The sequence below is a fragment of the Suncus etruscus genome, chromosome 18 (assembly GCF_024139225.1).
Source record: "Suncus etruscus isolate mSunEtr1 chromosome 18, mSunEtr1.pri.cur, whole genome shotgun sequence".
In the NCBI taxonomy this organism is placed as follows: domain Eukaryota; kingdom Metazoa; phylum Chordata; class Mammalia; order Eulipotyphla; family Soricidae; genus Suncus; species Suncus etruscus.
In genome coordinates, this window is record NC_064865.1 from 15,448,482 (window position 1) to 15,468,454 (window position 19,973).

The following is a 19,973-nucleotide window of genomic DNA, read 5'->3' on the forward strand; positions in this document are numbered from 1 at the left end:
CAGGTGCACTGCTAGTGTCCTCTCTCCAAGGACACAGGGAAATGTTTGTCCAAATACACAGGGTAGGTCAGGTAAACTGAGATGACATAAGCTTTAAGATTATGGGTGTATTTCAACTCATGTACTGGGCAATAAAGCTCTCATCCTCTGAAAGATAATTCCTCCTATTTCCCTCCCACATCATTCCAACATTACATGGCAAGCAACAACCTGCTCTTCAGGGGCATTGAGTGATTTGTACAACATGCAAGTTAAGCTTCTCCTAGAGTTTTTGATACTCACATCTCATCCTCAGCGATTCATTAATTTGGAGACATTTGTTGGGCTTAACGATGCATTCTAAATGAGGAGAAACAGCAGAGACATCGATTAGTAGAGGCACAGACAAAAATGCATGTGCATGTATGTATATGCATATAGAGAAATAGACAAGGAAGATATGAAGGTGTAAAGAGATTCCACCAAACTGATGCTGCTACATACACAGAAATAAATTTCCATAACTTATTTAATCGAGTAGTATAAGCATCTCTATTTTTATGACTTGATTAACTGCTGCACTTGTAATCATACTGTTATCTACCCATAAATGCTGAGTGGCAATGTATTCAGAAAGTTTTGTATGTTTTCAAGAAACAGTTTCAGAGACAAGTGGTTAAGTACCTAAATGTCTTTTTTGTAAAGCATAGAGCAATGGTATTAGTTTCAGTTGCTACCCTGAAAGGTAACGTGTTCAAAAAGTCAGCTTCAGGATACATGCATGCAATGATACATTAGTCAAGTAAAATGTTATTTACTAAAAAGAATTCTTAAAATATTTCAAAGACAATTACAGTCCCATGATTAGCTGGGTGACTGAGCAAATCTCCTAAGTACTCAGGACCTTATCTGTGTAATGAGTACTTTGACCTAAAATTTAATTTCTAGAGATCTCACTTCTAAACATTAGCATTTTTTGTTTGTTTTGTTTTTGGGTGACACCCAGGACACCCAGGGGTTACTCCTGCTACATGCTCAGAAATCGCTCCTGGCAGACTCGGGGGACCATATGGTTCAAACCAATGACCTTCTGCATGAAAGGCAAACACCTTACCTCCATGCTATCTCTCTGTCCCCTAAACATTAGCATTTTATTAAACTACCATTCTGGATTTATCTTGCTCTATCATAATTGGTACAAGTAGCAAATTTAAATAATAAAATGTGAAATTTTTTTCCAAAAAAATAATATATTCTTCTGAGCTTTTTTGTTTGTGTTTATTTTGGAAGGAGCCAAACCCAGTGAAGCTCGGGGGTTACTCCTGCACTCAGGAATCACTCCTAAAGGTGCAAAGGAGACTCAATAGGATGACAAAGATTGTAACTGGGTCAACCATATGTAAGACAAGCACTCTACCCACTATACTATTTCTCTGACTTCCATCTGCTGAGTTTTTAAGTTCTAGCAAGGTCCTCTAAATCTGGTGAATGAAGTAATGAATGTATGAATTTTGTCCTATTGATTCTCATTGCTAACAAATACTGCCTGTTACCTGATTTCTCTCATAAAACTCTCTAATATTAAGAAGAGGGAGGTGCTCACCTCTGCAACCCTTGACTTCCCCTTCAGTGAAGACATCCGCATCTTCAAAGCATCTCTTATCTAAAAAACAAACAAACAAAAAAAAAAACAATGACATTGATAAATACAGCACATCTCAAACCAAGATCCAAGACCTAAAATTATCAGACCAGTAACCGAGATAGAAACAACCTCAGAAGTTTTAACACAGTGTTACACAATAAATAAGACTGAGGAGTGCTGGTGAGGGGGGTTTCTGGGGGGATTTGTATAATAGGTGAAGTTGTTTGCATTTAGTACAGCTGACCTGAATTAGAATCCTGGCACTCCATATGGTGCCCAAAGACCTTTCAGCAATGATCCCTGAGCACTACTGGACATTACCTTCCAGAAAATTACTTAAATAAAAGAGGTGAAATTACGGATAGAGGTAGCATTAAGATTAAATTTGTTGTAAATATTTTTTGTTCTTTGCATCAGTTATACTCACATGTAGACTCCTGTTGACTTGATAAACTACTGAAGTGAGAGAGTAGTTCTCTCCTCTCTTGTTCTAAACTATTTGTACATCTTCACTTCTCTCAGCCACGTTCTCTAATCTAAGTCTTTTCATCCTCAACCATGACTCTAAGTCATGGGAAAATAATTATGGTGAATGAAACAAATTTATTCAAATTACCTTGTGGTCCATGATGGTTCCAAAAAGTAGAATAAAGAATCCCTGCAGTAAAATTTAATAAAAACTTATGAGCATTATAATAACAGAAGCATGAGCAATATTTTTGCAGACAATATCAGCTGTCACTTTATAATCACTCATCTAGGTGTGTTCTAAGATAAGTTTTGTACATAAGTAACTTCCCACTCGACTTGGCAGTGGGAAATACACACTGGTGAAGGTTGTTGTACATTGTATGACTGTAACTCAATTATGAACAACTTGATCTGTGGAAAAAAACTGTATTATGAGCAATCTTGTAACAACGATGTCCATGAACATTACTGATACTTATTGACTAGCTATGTAAAAATAAAGCTTTCGCCCTGAGCACAGAGCCAGGAGTAATTTCTGAGCACTGCCAGGTGTGACCCAAAAATTTTTAATTACCATTTTTATTGTTTCCAGATGCTGCTCGTCCTCCAATACCAGTACACAAGTCTTTCACAAATGTCCTTATGTTACTTCTAATACATTTTCTTTCCCATTTCTCCCACATTCCACATCATAAAAACTTTATTTGATATTTTGCCTTTAATCCAGGGCCACTGATATCTGGTCTACAATTTGAGAGCTCTGGCAATCAATTCATCAAAGATTTAGCTTAATGGTTAAAAAAAAAAAGACATTTGGAGGGCTGGAGAGATAGCATGGAGGTAAAGCGTTTGCCCTGCATGCAGAAGGTCATTGGTTCGAATCCCAGCATCCCACATGGTCCCCCGAGCCTGCCAGGAGTGATTTCTGAGCGTGGAGCCAGGAGTAACCCCTGAGCACTGCCAGGTGTGACCCAAAACAAAAAACAAACAAAAAACAAACAAAAGCAACAACAACAAAGACATTTGGTTACAATAATGTCTGATAATTCTGAAACTTTTAGTGTCCAGAGACATTAAAGGATGAGGGTCTTGTAGTGCTGGTAGACAATGCAGGTTCCATTCCAAAGCCCTACCAAGAATAATTTATGAGCACAGAACCAGGAATAAGCCCTGAGCACAGTCAGGCATGGTACAAAAAATAATCAGAAATTGTACGCACCTGGGGAAATATTTAAGGCCTTGATCCCCTTGTAACAAATACAAACAATGTAAGTCAATGAGCAACACTGAGGGTAGGATTTTCATCTCCCATGCTTTATACATTTTTTTTACATTTTAAAAATAAAATCTCAGTTTTGACAGATAAAGTGAAAGTGATGGGTAAAAAAAATAGAGCTTTCAACTTTATTAAATCTGACTTTCCAGTTTTAGGTAATCATTTTTATTCATAATATTAACATGTGACATGCTATCATTATGTCATTCAAAGTCACAATCATGGAAGGTGTCTGGAGAAAATGAGATGTGGTAATTAACTTTTGGTTAGAGTCAAAAGTCAAGTAACAGGCAGCCAGAGCTTCTGAACTGTTGGGAGTTTTTCTTGGGGTCTTGGGAGAAAATCAAAAGCTGATTACTAAGTCAGCTGGCAGCAACCTCTGCAGCCATTTAGCCACAGAAGCTGTAAAGATAGCTTTATGGCGAAGTTAGCACTCATCAGAGGAGTGTAATTTCGTTTAAATTTTAGGCCATTCCTGACAACACTCAGGGTTTACTTCTGTCTCTGCACTCAGAAATTACTTCTGGCAGTGCTTGGGGGAAAATGAGATGCTGGAGAGTGAACCCCAGTTAGCTATCTGCAAGGCAAACACTCCACCTGCTGTTCTATCACTTCAGCTTCAAGAGTATATTTTTAAAATGTGAGTAACATGGAAAACATGCTAAGGAAATTGTAGTGTATTTTCTTTTGATCAAGAAAAGAGAAACAAAACAGAAACTTCAAAGAAATTGAGAACAAAATTTTCCAGTGCTACATTTTAAAATGGTAACAGGATGAGACCATTAGTCACCAGAGCAACAATGAGAGTTGTGGAGATTTATGGGAATCTAATGGGAGTCTAAGAGATTTTTATTTCTGAAAAAAAAAATTAAGTCAATGATTTCTCTTTAAATCAATGAAAAGGGGGCAAAGCAATAGCAAAGCAGGTAAAACACTTGCCTTGTACTGGGCTTACCCTCTGACCCAAGTTCAATCCTCCACACCCTATATAGTCTGTGGAGTATGCCAGTATTGATCCCTGAAAACAGAGCCAGGAGTAAGCCCTGAGCATCACCAGGAATAGCTTCTCAATACATATATACATACATACATGCATACATGCATGCATAATAAACTAATGCAAGTTAAAAATGAAATAAATGTTCTACAAAATTATTAAATAATTATGATAAAATATTCCTGAGTTGACATCTCTTTAGAGTCTATTTCATATAGCATTTTAAAATGACATAATTGTAATATGCTATTGATTTATTAGGGAGCTACATTTACATTATTTAAAACAGCAGTCAGAAAAATATTTTCTTGAATAGATCATATTTTAGATTAATAACACGTTAGTCCATTACATGACGTCAACTTTACCACTATAGCTCAAAAGCAGCTATGGAGCAAAATATAAATTAATTAGCATGGCTGTATTCCAATGAATACAAATCAGGCACCAGGTCATAGCTTTCCAACCATTGATTATAAACATGATGAAGACAATGAACATGCCAAACTTTTAATTATTCATATGTATAGAGATAGTCTGGCTGGTGACTATTTTCCAAAAATGCATGCTGCTTATTCCCCCAAATAAAATAAATCAAGTATGAGAGGGACCATCTTAACAAACAAGATATATCTGAACAATAAAATACAATGGAGACCATTTTGAATGATCAGTGGCATTTTGAATCAATATCAATATTTAAATCAATTAATATTACTATTCTTTAGAATAGTGACATTCTTTTTTTTTTTTTTTTTTTGGTTTTTGGGCCACACCCGGTAACGCTCAGGGGTTACTCCTGGCTATGCGCTCAGAAGTTGTTCCTGGCTTGGGGGACCATGTGGGACGCCAGGGGATCGAACCGCGGTCCGTCCAAGGCTAGTGCAGGCAAGGCAGGCACCTTACCTCTTGCGCCACCGCCCGGCCCCAGAATAGTGACATTCTTAAGATAAGGGTATCTCTATCAGAATACAGCTCCATTCATTTCACAGGCACTAGTAAGCATGAGAACTCCTCAAGGGTTAGCACTCACAGTAAATGGAAAAGGCTCGATCTTCTCACTGTGGAAAATGACTATTATGTCACTGATTTTTCCAAAATTTTTGAAAGAAGATAAAAATTGTGCTGACAAACACAGTCTACCATGGTTGAACTGGGCCAGCGCTATAGTCTCACATTTTTCTCGAATGAGATGTAAACCAAGCCATGAAAGATCATGGGTACACCAGCCAAGTAGCAGAAATCTGGTCATCTTGGAAAAAGAGGGCAGCCAAGCCATGCCTGCTTGATTATATCATCCAGAATCACCATTTTTTCATTTGCTCTGCCTCACCGTGCCTCTACAATACCCTTTGGGGATACCATTCCGACCAAACTTCAGGTACTCTGGTATTTGGACTGATAGCATTTGTTTTTTGGAGTGAGTGCAGGCACCCTCCACCCATATCTTCCTTCTTCCAGAAGGTCTGCCAGCTAAGAATTCATCCCTAAAAGCTGCAGTATCAGTAATAACACTTTGAATTTCTGGACAACTTCATTTGTTTGGTGCTGTCATCCCTATAAAAACACACCAATTTAACAGCATGGGTGATCAACAAGAGATTACAAAATCTTCTGCCATTTATTAATGACTTCATTGGATATACAATAATTTTCCCAAATGTGCTTGCTCCTATACTTTTTTCTTCTTCTTTATTTATCTTCTCCTTTTTTTCTTTCTATTCTTCTTTTAGTAACTTTGCTCTCACTTATCTGGAAACAATTGTATTAAGGTCAACTATGTCAAAATGTGATGCATTTTTTTAAATAAAGTGAAAAATAAAATTGTGTTTGGTTTGAAATATAATGTGAGTGGAGCCTCCTACCTCCCTAACTGAATATGAATCCTCTAGTCCTCTATTTAGCAAAAGTCAGCTTGTGTCACAGGTGAGTCTGTTAGGAGAATGGCTCTGCCCATCCCAACAGCCTGATCAACTAAATCTTGTTTTATAACTATGAAATAAAATGGAAGGACCATTTTATATTCTGGTTTTTTTTTTTTTTTTTGGTTGGTTGGTTGGTTGGTTGGTTGATTTGGCTTGGTTTTTGGACCACACCTGTTGACACTCAGGGGTTACTCCTGGCTATGTGTTCAGAACTTGCTTTTGGCTTGGGGAATCTTATGCAGACCTTATGGGACCTTATGGGACACCAGGGATAGAACTCAGGTTCGTCCTGGGTCAGCCACGTGCAAGGCAAACACCCTACCACTGCATTATCGAACCAGCCCCAATATATTCTCTGTTTTTAAGCCACAAATATTTCTGTGTAGCAAAGACAGACTAACAAAAATATTATATTTTCTAATTAATGATATTTTATATTTATAAAATGTTTCATAAATTAAATCTTTTCAACATTTATTTATAAATAAAGTACCTCCTAGCACTTACCTGAAAGGCATTGAGCAGGGCAAAGATTATATGAAAAGTCAATGATGTACCTTCCATCAGAGTGGCTATTCCAACACCCCAGGTCAATCCTAATAATGGAGTAAGGATGACAACATTTTTGCTGATCCTCATAATTATGGTCATGTCCTGAGACTTTGAACTGCCAATCGAAGGTCTCTGAGTGGTGACAGCAACCACCAAAACCACAAAGAGATTCACAGCCACAATGACCAAGGCTGGAATGGCAAATGCTAAAAGGGCTTTGGTATTGTCCCAGTTAAGCCAACAAACATCAGATCTCATGTAGCCTTTTCCTGGCATTGTGACAGCAACTGTGATGACAGCAATAACTAGCGGACACCCATACCCTATGGTAAAGCCAATGGTCATCATGTGGGATATCATCATTCTACGGAAAACAACCAATATTCCATAGATAATGAGCAGGGCTTTGAATAACATCCAGAAAAACAGAGACAGATAGAAAAAGTGGCTGAAAAATGTCATCACCACACACCAGTTGGAGACCTCGGCCTCTTTGTTTAAACTAGATGCGACAATGAAGCACACATTGGCGGTTAGGAGAGATACAGCTATGTTCACGATGCACACATGACGAATGTATGATATCTCTGTCGCCACCACCCGAGACCACACCACGGCTTCAATGATCAGGCACAGCATCAAGCTAAGGATGGAGATGCCAAGTCCGATGCAGGTAATATAGGCCAGGACTTTGTCTTCTATAGATTTGGGAGACATGAGAATAGAAAATGACATCAACGTGTAGGTATGGTTGCACAGGCATTTTACTTGGTTTGTGTTCTCCAACATTGTTTCACATTCATTCTCCTCCCACTTCCTTTTACTTGCGTGCCAGCCCACACACTGAGCCTTAACATTCCTGGATGTATTAATCTTCTCAAAGGTGAGTAAGACTTGCTTCAATCTTTCTGGCACAATCACTGAAAGGATCAGGCCATTAATCGCCTTGGAAAGAGTCTCATTTGGTGGTTGAGCTTCTTTCAAAACAGTCCCCAAGGTGGGAAACGCTATGGTGATGACTTGGGATGCATTGGATGGCAGTTTCTGTAGCTCGTGCGTGGGAATTTCTATCATTCCTGAGATGGCCTTTGAGGTATTATTCACATGCATGGAGAAATGCAAACGTTTCTCTGAAGCATTATGGTGGATGTGAAATCCTTTTGTCTGAATGAAGCGTTCATCCACGATATTCTCAGATTCATTTTGGATGCGAAGGTGCTTTGCAAAAGAATTCACTGAGTTCAACAGATCCGAGCTGGCATTTTTGTCAGGAATGAAAGACCAATTTGAAAGAGCTACTGGGTTGAGGATGTGATTGGCGACTTTGCTATAGCTCTGCAATTTAAAAAAAAGTGGATTTTATACAAAGGATTTACATAGTTGTACAAAGTTGATTTCTAAACTCTGAAATTTCTAAAGATCACATCTAATTTGAGACAAACCTCTACAAATTCATTGTTCATTAAAGTCTTACACTAATAATCCTGCAGAGAAGAGAGCAGTAAAAGAATGAAAAAAGATAATGAAATGAAATGAAAAGTATCTGAAGGCTAATCTATACTTTATCATGATCAAAAAGCATTTACAAACTGCTGTTTGTGAATACCAAGTTACCCACGAGCTTTTTAATGGTTGTTTAATGGAGGGCATTAGGGGTAACTTTAATGCTATCCCAAGTCTTTAAACTATTGCATACTATATCTCATATTCCATTTCTCATATGAAGAGTGCATTAACACATTAAAAATTCTGAACCATCTTGCCCAAAGGAAAACAGATTAACTTCGTCTAATGCAGACTTTCTCAATCTGCTATTCTTCTGAGTTCCCTTTCAAAGAAGGTTCCTCCCTATATGTCTAACAGAAAGAAGTCTTGGATACCTCAGTATAGCACAGTTTTCCTGACAGCTCTCTCTGTGTGATGTTTCCTTGAAAATATTGGCTACAAATGGACGCGAGTTTGATCCCCCAGCATCCCAGAAGTTCCTTCAAGCCAAGAATGATTTCTGAGCACAGAGCCAGGAGTAACCCCTGAGCACTGCCAGGTGTGGCCCACAAAACAAACAAACAAAAAAAGAAAAAATATATATATTGGCTACACAAAATACAGATAAAAATTGCTGTATGTTCTCAAATTGTTCATATACTAAATGGAATCATTATGCAAATTTGAAGTAGATTCCAGCTGTGCTCCTTTATTGCTATGGCTGCCACGGTTGGTATATTTTGGCTCAAAAAAAGTACATTTGAAGCTCCACTACAAGATATGAGAACAAAGCATCCCCATTTTTTAAAAATAAAATAAAGAAGTACCTTCATTTTTTCTCTGGTAACATTATTAGATAAACTTGTAGAAATATTTTTTAATAGCTCCACTATAAATGCAATATTTCCAGATGTGGCTTCTGATGATTTCACATCATTAGTTATACAGTTATAATCAAGTGGGCAATACTTTTGGAGTCCTTCAACTACATCTTTGGCAGTTTTGGCAGTTTCTGGAGCTTTAAGGTCAAGAATCCGAGGCATCGATGGTCCTGCTACAGAAAGGCTTGATGGAGCAATTGTATCCTGTTTTTAAAAAGATGTTTCAAAGATGAGTCAGATCAATGAAATTAAAGGCACAAACATTCCACAGGGGGTAAAGAGACAGAAAAGAAAGCACCCTTCAAAAAGTGATTTTGGTGCTAAACAGTGAGAGTGAAGCTGTCTTCTGTTGGCAGAAGATTCCACCAAAATCCCCATGATATCAGATTATATACTATTATATTTGTCTTCAAAATAGTTACTTTTAATTTAAGTTCATCAATAGCACATATTTTTTCAGAGTTGTGGAAAAATTTATCAAAAATATGCCTTTAATTATGTCAAGTAGTTTTTGTTTACTTAGCAGTATTTTAGGGCATTTTTCTGACTTATTGCTGAGCAGGGGAGAGGTAAGGAAGCATGAGCACTTGGTGGTATTCTGAGGCCATGCTGTGCTGGGAATTGAATCAGGATTCCTACATGCAAAACACATATTCCAGCCTACTGAGCCATATTTCCAACTTCCTTTAAAAAGTTGTTGCTTATTTTTAAAGATACCACATGGAACTTCAGAGGTACTGTTGGCAAGTTGGTTGGTAAAAGCAGAATACTAAGGAATAGCAATTATAAAGAGTTTAGAATTCATCAGTTAGAAATTATTTGTTTCTGAGCTGGAGAGATAGTACAGAGGGTAAGGCACTTGCCTTGCATGAAGTTGACCCGTATTCAATCCTCAGCACCCCTTATGGTCCCATGGTCCCCACCAAGAGTTATCTCTAAGCACAGAACCAATAGTAACCCCTGAGAACTACCAGATATGACCCCTAAAAACAGAATAATAATAATAATAATAAATTATTTGTTTGTGTCTATATGCTAACCTAAGAACCAAAAATGACTTTGAATAAATTGATACAATCATTACTTTATTTATAAATCTACTTTATTCGGTAAATTTAACAGAGAGCTAGCTAATTTTTTAACGAATATCCTATCAGAAATTCCTTTATAAAACTTCTGTTAAAATTAAAAAAAAAACTCATTAATGTGCTTCTCCAAAACTAAATAATGAAAAATAAAAGTAGTTACTAAGTGAAAGAATGTGCTATAGACTATTTTATTTTAACTGACATTTGTTGTATTCGTTGGAATGCTATTCCCTCTGGATTGCACACCTGTACTTTCTTTTGGACATTAAGAAACCCAACTACGGGGGCCGAAAAGATAGCATGGAGGTAAGGCATTTGCCTTTCATGCAGGAGGTCATCAGTTCGAATCCCGTCACCCCATATGGTCCCCCGTGCCTGCCAGGAGCAATTTCTGAGCCTGGAGCCAGGAATAACCCCTGAGCACTGCCGGGTGTGACCCCCCCCCCCAAAAAAAAGAAAGAAACCCAACTGTAATCATGTTTGTAATCATGGTGTTTAAATAAAGATAATTTTTTAAAAAAAGAAAAGAAAAATATGTCAAATAAAACACATTTACTTGACCAATTGGTTAGCCCAAGAGGTTTCAAATTCAACTTTAACATCTAAGCATGTATTATTTACTGAACAAGTGTCAGACATTTTTGCAGGAAAAGATTTTTGAGAGGATTCTATAGATTGAAGGTAGGAAGAACTGAGTGAGAATGAGAAAACAGCTATAATACATTCTGTAGATTTCCTAAATCCTAACCTGAAGTATAATGTCAAATGAAGAGAACTCATTAAAAATATGCCTCTACCAGTTGGCTGCAGTTATTATCAAAAACATGCAAATACATCACCTTAAAGAGTGTTTCCATAGAAAGGCTTGTACACGTTTCAGTTAATTTTTCCCACTTGTGATGATTACATGAAAATCTTATTTCACCATGAAACTGCTGAGTGCAGGGCTGACTACAGTTAGAAGAGATGATACAAGGTCCATGGCATTTCTCTAAAAAGGAGAAGGAAGGGGAGAAAGAAAGATAAGGAATAGCCTAATTAGCATTTCTATATTCTCATATCTAACTAGAGGCATTGAATTCATTTTAAGAATTGGAATAAATCCTTAGATTCATTAGTTCAAGTCCTTAAGTTCCAGAAGACATGACCCTGAACTGGGTCCTCAACACGTAAGAGCAGCTAGACAATAAGACACTAATGTCTAGGCAGAGAGACCAGTAAAGGAATTGAGGCTTATTCAGAAAGGCCTTTAATGTAAATGCTTTGGATGGAGGGTGGCAAAGGATGAGAAAGAAAAAATAAAACAGTGGTTGACACAAATAACCATAGATGTTGTTAAATATTACCAGAAAATTTCTTTGGGATTATTTTTGAAAGATAATAGCAAAAGTATAAATCAGAAATCAGATTTATAACTTTCACCAGATAAATAGAGGTGCAAAGTAAAATACAGAAAACCCAGTTAAATATTCATTTTACTGTAAAATACAATAAATTTCATTCTTTGCAGTAATTGTGTTCCATAAAATCACCACAAATACTAAATTAGAAAAAGAATCATCAGTCCTTGAAAAAATACAAAGTTAGGTTCTTGTTTCTTCTCATTTTTACCAATAGGTCAATATATGTCTGCATTATATGTGTTCCTATTTAAAAAGTGTTTAGTTGATATGTATTGTTGGTTCATTAACATTAACACATGACCAATAGCACTATATTTCGCAGTACTATAATTCATGACAGCATTTGTGCAAAGCTTTTTTTTTTTTAGCACACGTGTTTTCTGCATAAGGCACATCACAGCCTCACTAAGAATACTAACTTGAACTAACCTGAATTATATTTGGAGGTCATTATAATTAGCAAAATTTCCCCCCAAAAAAGGAACAAAAATTCACCATAGATGATACTATATGGGCCACTAAAAAGATAACTGGTTACATTAGGACAGAGCTTCTTAAAATTTTCCACTTTAAACTTTTTTCTCTGAAAAAATGCAACAGGAGAAAACTGTCAGAAACACTTCAGATTAATTTTGAATTCATATTTGTTGTCGAACATTTAGAAATGTGTTTACATATAGAAAGATTTTTTTACAGAGCCCCACCTTGTGCACCCTCCATTGGAAATATGCACCTTGCTGACTCACTTATTTTGATATTCTGTGCATTACTGTGAATGATAGAAAAAGCATTGTATTGATTTGGGAGAATACAAATATCAATAAGTAGCAGAATTTACAAATACAGAATCTATAAATAATGAGGTTGTACTGAAATGCTTCAAATAAACAACAACTAAATTTTCGATGACACATAGAAAATTAGTCTTTGTTTAACTGAAATTTAACCAGGTATTCTATATTTTTATTAGATAATTATGACAACTCTAACCAATGAGTAAATAGTTTTAGCTTTGTGCCACACAGCCATTACTGAAACTACTTAACTCAGCCTTTACAGCATAAAAGCAGTCAAAAATAATATGTATAAAAATGAGGCCGAGAGGTGGCGCTAGAGGTAAGGTGTCTGCCTTGCAAGCACTAGCCAAGGAAGGACCACGGTTTGATCCCCAGGAGTCCCATATGGTCTCCCCAAGCCAGGGGCGATTTCTGAGCGCTTAGCCAGGAATAACCCCTGAGAATCAAACAGGTGTGGCCCAAAAAACCAAAAAAAATTTTTAATAAAATAAAACATAATAATAATATGTATAAAAAAGTAATATGTATATAATGTATATATATATATGTGTATATATGTACACCAGTAGAACTTTATTAATAAAAGCTAGTGGCAGATCTAATTTAGTCCTCAAGTAAAATTAATTGACTTGGATATAGGTCACAAGAGTGAATATATTAAGGTATTCTCAGAAAAAAAAATTGCCTTATGATAGTGTAATGGAAAGAAATAATGATACTAAAACTATTAAAGTGTTGAAGTCAATAAAATGAGGTGACCAGCTAGCTGAGAATTTAAGAATGGACCCATATTTATGGCTTACACAGCAAAGTGGAGGTCCTATTTAGAGAAAGCAAGCAATGGTTTGTGTCTTTCTTTGACATATATAAAAATGCATCCATTTTGGGCAAGTTACTAAAGCTAAATCTTTTTTCATTTGTTCATCCATATATCTTGGAAATTACACAATAATGTTAATGCACACAACATTGAAACACACAGAATCTTGTACAACATTTGATATATAGAGATTAGTTGCTAAATAAATATTAGTCGCTAAATAGATATTAGTTACATTTCTCTCCTATTTTACTTTTTCAATTTCACATGTATAGATGTGCATGCCATCAAATATAGATATATTTACTATCTAAGATATACTTGACTATGAGTGTACAGAATCTAAGTGATTCCTACTATATGGGTGAGAGCATAATTTCACTATCTTAACCCCCAAAGTGTATCTCTCCCTGTGGAAAGTGAGTAGTCTTGCCCACATAATATCTATCTTTCATCTTTAAAGACCTCTCAGCACCAGGATATTACATCGATGTAAGATTCCTAAAAAATATTTTTGAATTAAGCAAATGAAAAAATAAAGGAAACCTTTCCTCTTCCCTGTTTTACCTCTAATTAGCTCATGAAAGCAATAAGATTTTACTTTAGGGTTTTAAAATAGAACTCTTGTCTATTCTACACTTGTGAATATTTGGCAATATGCTTCATTGACTATGCCATAGATAGCTGCGAGAAAATGTTAGTAATATAAATATGAAGAACATATTAATAAAGTAGATTTGTTTGAAAGCTGATAGTCTATTTATGTGCTTGCAATAGCCATGTCCTTTCTTTGTCCTGCTAGGTCTCCAAATGAAAGAAGGCTGTTCTGTGGGCACATACCTTGCATCTTTTCAGTCTTGGGTTTCCCTCCAGGATGGTAAAGTTTATCTTCATTCTATAAAACATAAATTTCCAGAGTATCTTTACTTGGGATTCTTTGCTCCCAACTCAACTTAGGCTCCAGGTAAATAAAAAGAGAAACTGGACTCAGAAATATGAAGAAAGCTTTAAATCAATAGGGACTAGCTGAAGGATTTATGAGGTCTAGACCCTTTAGTTGCCATTGAATTTTGAAGTTCAAAACAGTGGATTGTGAGTATCCTTTGGAAATGCTCAGGGAGAACCCAGAGATAACTAAGAAATGTTAAAACACTAAGCTGTTCTCTGCTACATGAACTATGAAATGGGGTTAATATTTGCCACTGGATACCATCCATCCTCAAATAGAAAGTAACCGAGAGATGCTAGGAATAATCATTAGAAGTCAATAATACAATAGTAAGTGCATTTGTAGTCTTGAGATATTGTATAGTTATCTAAAAGAAAAGCCACCCATTGTGCTATGGATAATTAAGATTCGGAGAAGTAAAGTAACTTGGGCAACTAACAAGAAACAAAGTTAAGATCTCATCCTAAATTCTTGATGGCTAAGCTATTAGTATGTCCTAATCTTAAACAGTCCCTGTCTGTATTTTACAGCTATTTTTCTATTATATTATTGCTCCCTATTTCATCTTACAACCATACTGCTGGATTAGAAATCTCTCAACATTGCTCTGTTCCCTTCTTTAGAAAATTGCTTTCAATTTTATAAAAGCATAAAATTATAGTGATTTGATCATTGATTTTAGTGACATGCTGTTTATCATAAATCTAGCCACTGACTAAGAGAACTAAATGGGCTTCTTCCATGGATCAAAGAGCTAGAGTATGTTTTGATCCTCTGAAGAAAGAGTCAGACTTACATGGATGTGGATCTTGGATTTATAGTGAGAAGATTCTGTGACCAGAAATAACATTAAAAGCCAAATAATGACAGCCCGGGGATTCATTTTCACACATTAGGATCCTCACCTGCAAGAGATAATAAAGGTGGATCCAGCTGAAATTGATAAAATCCACACAACTAATGTAATATTTCAACTATTGTCTTAGTGACTGCACTTGTACTCAGATATATTCACACCAAAGAGCCTGGCCCAGGAAGAGATAATACCAGCATTTCTATCCAAGTCAGGTAAATATAAAAAGAAGAGGCATTTGGGGCCAGAACAATAGCACAGCAGGTAGGACATCTGCCTTGCTCATGGTCAGTCAGGTTTGATCCCTGGCATTCCAGGAATTGATTTCTGTGTGCAGAGCCAATAATAAACCTGCACACAACCAGATGTGATCCAAAAACCAAAAACCAGAAGAAAATAAAAGTCATTTTACCAATTGTTGACCTTTTTACAAACAGACAGAAAGGCGGGAAGCACCAGGATAGCTGTATGTTGACCAAAGTATTATTTCTTACTTAATCCACAGTTTATTTACCATAAGTAACATTTATCAGAAATTATATCTGTAATTACTATTCAGATTACTTTCTTTGCATTAATTTATATGGTCATATAAGATATATGTCATTATGTGATATAAAATATTAATTTAGAAACTAAAGCACAAAATGTTGAGTAACAATGAGACCAGTCTACTTTGATTTTAAAAAATGATGGAGCTAGAGAAAGAGATGAGCAGTGGTTAGTATAATAGGAGCCCCAGGCTCCAAAATGAGGATCTGATGAGACGCAGGTCTGGAAGCAAACATTGATGCAGGAAATAATCCACACAGTGAAAGGTACAAGAATGGGTTCAGGAAACCCAGTACTCAAGCAAGGAATCCCAAACACACAAGCCTTCTGCTCCTGAGAAGGAAAGCAGCTTAGTGGAGGAAAACCAAGAATGAGTGCCTGCCTTCCTCAGACCCCTGTTTTTATTCACAAGAGCCAGGATACACCCTAAGGTGGGAGAGGAATAGCACGTAGGGAATGATCCAATAATCTCATCACCAAATTACATCCTAGGGTGGAATATGAATATTGATTAGGGTGGAACCAATAATTCCATAATGCCTAGCATGTGCCCTACCCAAGTTTGATTCCCCAGGTAATATGGTCTCCCAAGCATCACCTCTTAAGAGACTCAGAACATACCACATCCTTAGACCCTGGTTTTGAATAAAGGTGTGCTCTATCTTCTTGAGAGCCCTTTCCCATTCCAGAAAAGAAATCTAATTTTCAAAAATTATGGAGGTCTTAGATATAGTATAGGAGCTATGTATGGATCTTGTCTTGAATGTGATAGACTTATGTTAGATTCTCAACACCACACATAGCTTCTGAGTACTTCCAGGTATGATCCTTGAACACAGAACCAGGAATAAGTCTTAAACACCATTGGTTATGGGCCAAAAACAAAACAAAGTGGAGACTAGAGTAAAGCCCAGATAGGAGCTGGAGTACAACAGGTATAGCTTGCTTTGCACATTGTCCACTTTGGTTTGATTTCTGGCATCATATATGCCCCCCAACCAAATACCACCTGGAATGATTCCTACGTGCAAAGTCAGGAGCATCTCCTGAGCATCACCAGGTGTGAACCAAAAAGAAAAAAATAAAAGATGAAATTTATTTTGGAAACAAAATGCATGAAACTTGAGGTGAGCAAAGTATTTTTTTTTTAAAAAAGTGAGATCAAAGTAATTGTACATGGGCTCTGTTTTATTTTTCTTAATGTTCTTTGGCTGAAAGTTCAAAGTTAAGATATCAGCAATGGGAATACTGAGAATTCTGTTTATGTGTGATTGTCCTCCCACTGTAACTTTACCTTGTCCTCTTTCTTTGCATCTTTGTTCTCATAATTAAAAATGAAAAATTGGGCCCAAAGAGATAGCACAGCGGTGTTTGCCTTGCAAGCAGCCGATCCAGGACCTAAGGTGGTTGGTTCGAATCCCGGTGTCCCACATGGTCCCCCGTGCCTGCCAGGAGCTATTTCTGAGCAGACAGCCAGGAGTAACCCCTGAGCACTGCCAGGTGTGACCCAAAAACTAAAAAAAAAAAAATCAATAAAAAATTTAAAAAGTGAATCAGATGGTTTTAATTACATATGAAATATAAATTACTAAAGCAATTGAATTGGTAATGAAAGTTATTTGATGAAAACCATGGAGCTAGCAAAGAAAAAGGGGAAGGGATGGGAAGGGAAGAATGGGAAAAGGTTCTTGCTTAGGATAGGAAATAGTGCTGATGCTTGGTAGGTAAAGGTAATGACAGTCATACACATATAGAGATGTAAAGCAATCTCCTGAAACTCCGTAGTATTATAAATCAGCATGCATCAATTTAAAAAATAAGTTTTAAAAGTTCTTTAAGCTCAAATTGAGATAAAGTCTGAAATAAAGTCTCTCTACCAAAGTACAGAGGTCCTCTTATCACACGGGATAAAACAGACTCAAGACTTAGCATCAAATCCCTCCTTAGAGGAATCAGCACCTAGACATATTTGCACGACTCCAGAAAGTCCAGAGCTGGATGAGAAGTGTCAGACACTAACAGGAAGTCTTCTTTAGAGTTTCTGAATTCCTAAAGAATGAATGGGGTGGGGGTGTTTTGATTTCTACCATCATCTTGTAAAGCAGGTCTGAGCAGGGAAAAGGGAGCCTGTCAAAATTGCACGCAAAGTGTGGCAATGAATTTGCATTGGTATTGGGATATCTGTTTGGAATTTATGACCTACATATAGGAGGAAAGAAGTTCTCGTGTATAGTATAAATTTGTCTATGGGTATATTCATAATTTGCATTACTGATATTGTTTAGGATAGACTTTTTAAGCTGATTATCACATAAGGACATACCAGAAGAACCAGTTGAAGTATCTACATGAAGAGAACTGGGATTGTAAACTCCTATTTGCTTTGCATGTGTGAGAGTCTGGGTTCAATGCCTTGTCTCTGTCTCTTCTCTCTCTCTCTCTTCTCTCTCTCTCTTTTTCTCTCTCTTTCTCTGTCTCTCTCTTAGAGTATCAATATATTTTACATAAATATATATCTGTGGCTTTTGAAAATATATGACCCTGAAATAATAAGAACTATATCTTGTACAAGGAACAATTTGGTAAATAATGGTGTTATAATAAGTTAAAATTTTATTTGTGATAAATGTTTGCCTTGTGACTGTGCACAGACTTAAGTATGAATATAAGTATTTATATATAAATCTGAAAAAAACATAATTTTTATTTTAAAGATTTTATGTGAAAAGATATATTCACTCTACTTATAAGATAGTCACTATATCTATAATTTTAATCAGGTAATCTATTCTCCCTGACCCCTAAATTGACCACTAAATTGAATTTACAAGAATCTAATAGATTGTAACTTGCAATTGAAAAAACAGAAATATAGAATGTAAGATTTGTTTTCATTACCAAGCTGGAAATCACTCATTTTTCCCACTAGCATAGTCACTTTGATCCTTTTTCTTAGCTATTTTTCCCAATCTTGTTGAAATCACCTTCCTTGGGTTTGTGTATCAGACAGAAAGAAGCCTATATTCAGAATCAAATAAGATACTGGGGTTAGAGTTATTTTTCTTCATCTGAAGAAAATGATTTGAAAGGCAGCTACATGGACAAAGGTAAGCCAAAGGCAGGTGTTTATAAGTAATACCAAAGCTTTGGGAAAGAGACCACTTTTATTGTTTACAATTTTCAGTATTAAAACTTTGGTTAAAACTAATAGTGCTGGTACCTCAGACAATTACTGTGAAAGATTTGTAATCCACTTTGGTCAAAATAAAAATTAAAAAAAAAAAAACAACTAATAGTGCTGGAAGAAAGTCGGGCTTCTGGTAAGAGTGATGGGTTCTGATGTGATGTGATTTAAGGAGTCCTATAATGCCTCCCTAATCAATGCTAAGGTCCTTTAATCCAGGTTCTTAAAATGATAAGGGAAAAGGGGCACAACAAGCAGTTTCTGTAAATCATCATAGTATATTCATAAGAAATATGAAAAGTATTCTGGCAAAAAAAACCACTATATCAAAGTATAAGCCTGACCATAAGGAGCAGCCACTTTGAACTAAACACAATTGGCTATTTCGAGGGTTTGAGTTAATTAACTGAATTATTAGTGTTTTTATGGTTTAGTGTATATAATATACTATTTTAGTATCATCACTGTGAAGTAAATTTCCTTCAGTTACTACACATGTGAGGAGAGGTAATAATGTTTAGTCATTTTGCCTCAGAAATCATAGCATTCTTTTTTTTTCTTTTTGGTTTTTGGGTCACACCCAGCAGCGGTCAGGGGCCACTCCTGGCTCTGTGCTCAGAAATCACTTCTGGCAGGCTCAGGGGACCATATGGAATGCTGGGATTCAAACCACAGACCTTCTGCATGCAAGGCAAGTGCCCCACCTCCATGCTATCTCTCTGGCCCCAGAAATCATAGCATTCTTATTTACACTTTGTTTGCTAAGGTTAAATATGCAGATGCTTTCAAAATAGCTTTTAGTGAGTTGCTTTTACTCTTACCAGAAAGAACTAATTTGAATCCATCCCATTTGGATTCAGTTGTTGACTGAGGCCAACATCCAGGTTGTCTTCAGAGTAAAGAGCAGAGCTTAATGGCTCTGAGAATATGGATTTTAAAAAATGTAAAAATAAAAACATTAACTGCAGACTTTATTCTGAGTAGTTGGTATCTTATAGAACAAAATAGAGAAAGCACACATTCTTAGAATTCCCACTAGTACTTCATAAAAAAATTAACTACAACTTGTGCATAAGTCTGACCAAAATATTCGCAAAAACACATAAAATATCTCTC

At 36.3% G+C, this 19,973-nt stretch overlaps 1 protein-coding gene across 1 annotated transcript; it reads right to left on the reverse strand.

Moving 5' to 3' along the window:
• Window positions 1-291: 291 nt before the first annotated feature.
• Window positions 292-15,151, reverse strand: ADGRF4 (adhesion G protein-coupled receptor F4). The gene is made up of 8 exons (XM_049765380.1): window positions 15,065-15,151; window positions 14,160-14,214; window positions 11,139-11,290; window positions 9,158-9,415; window positions 6,801-8,180; window positions 2,241-2,282; window positions 1,583-1,642; window positions 292-339 (listed from the first exon to the last, which is right to left on the reverse strand). The coding sequence occupies exons 1-8, from the start codon at window positions 15,149-15,151 to the stop codon at window positions 292-294; spliced, it is 2,082 nt and encodes a 693-aa protein (XP_049621337.1).
• Between the last annotated feature and the right edge of the window lie 4,822 nt (window positions 15,152-19,973).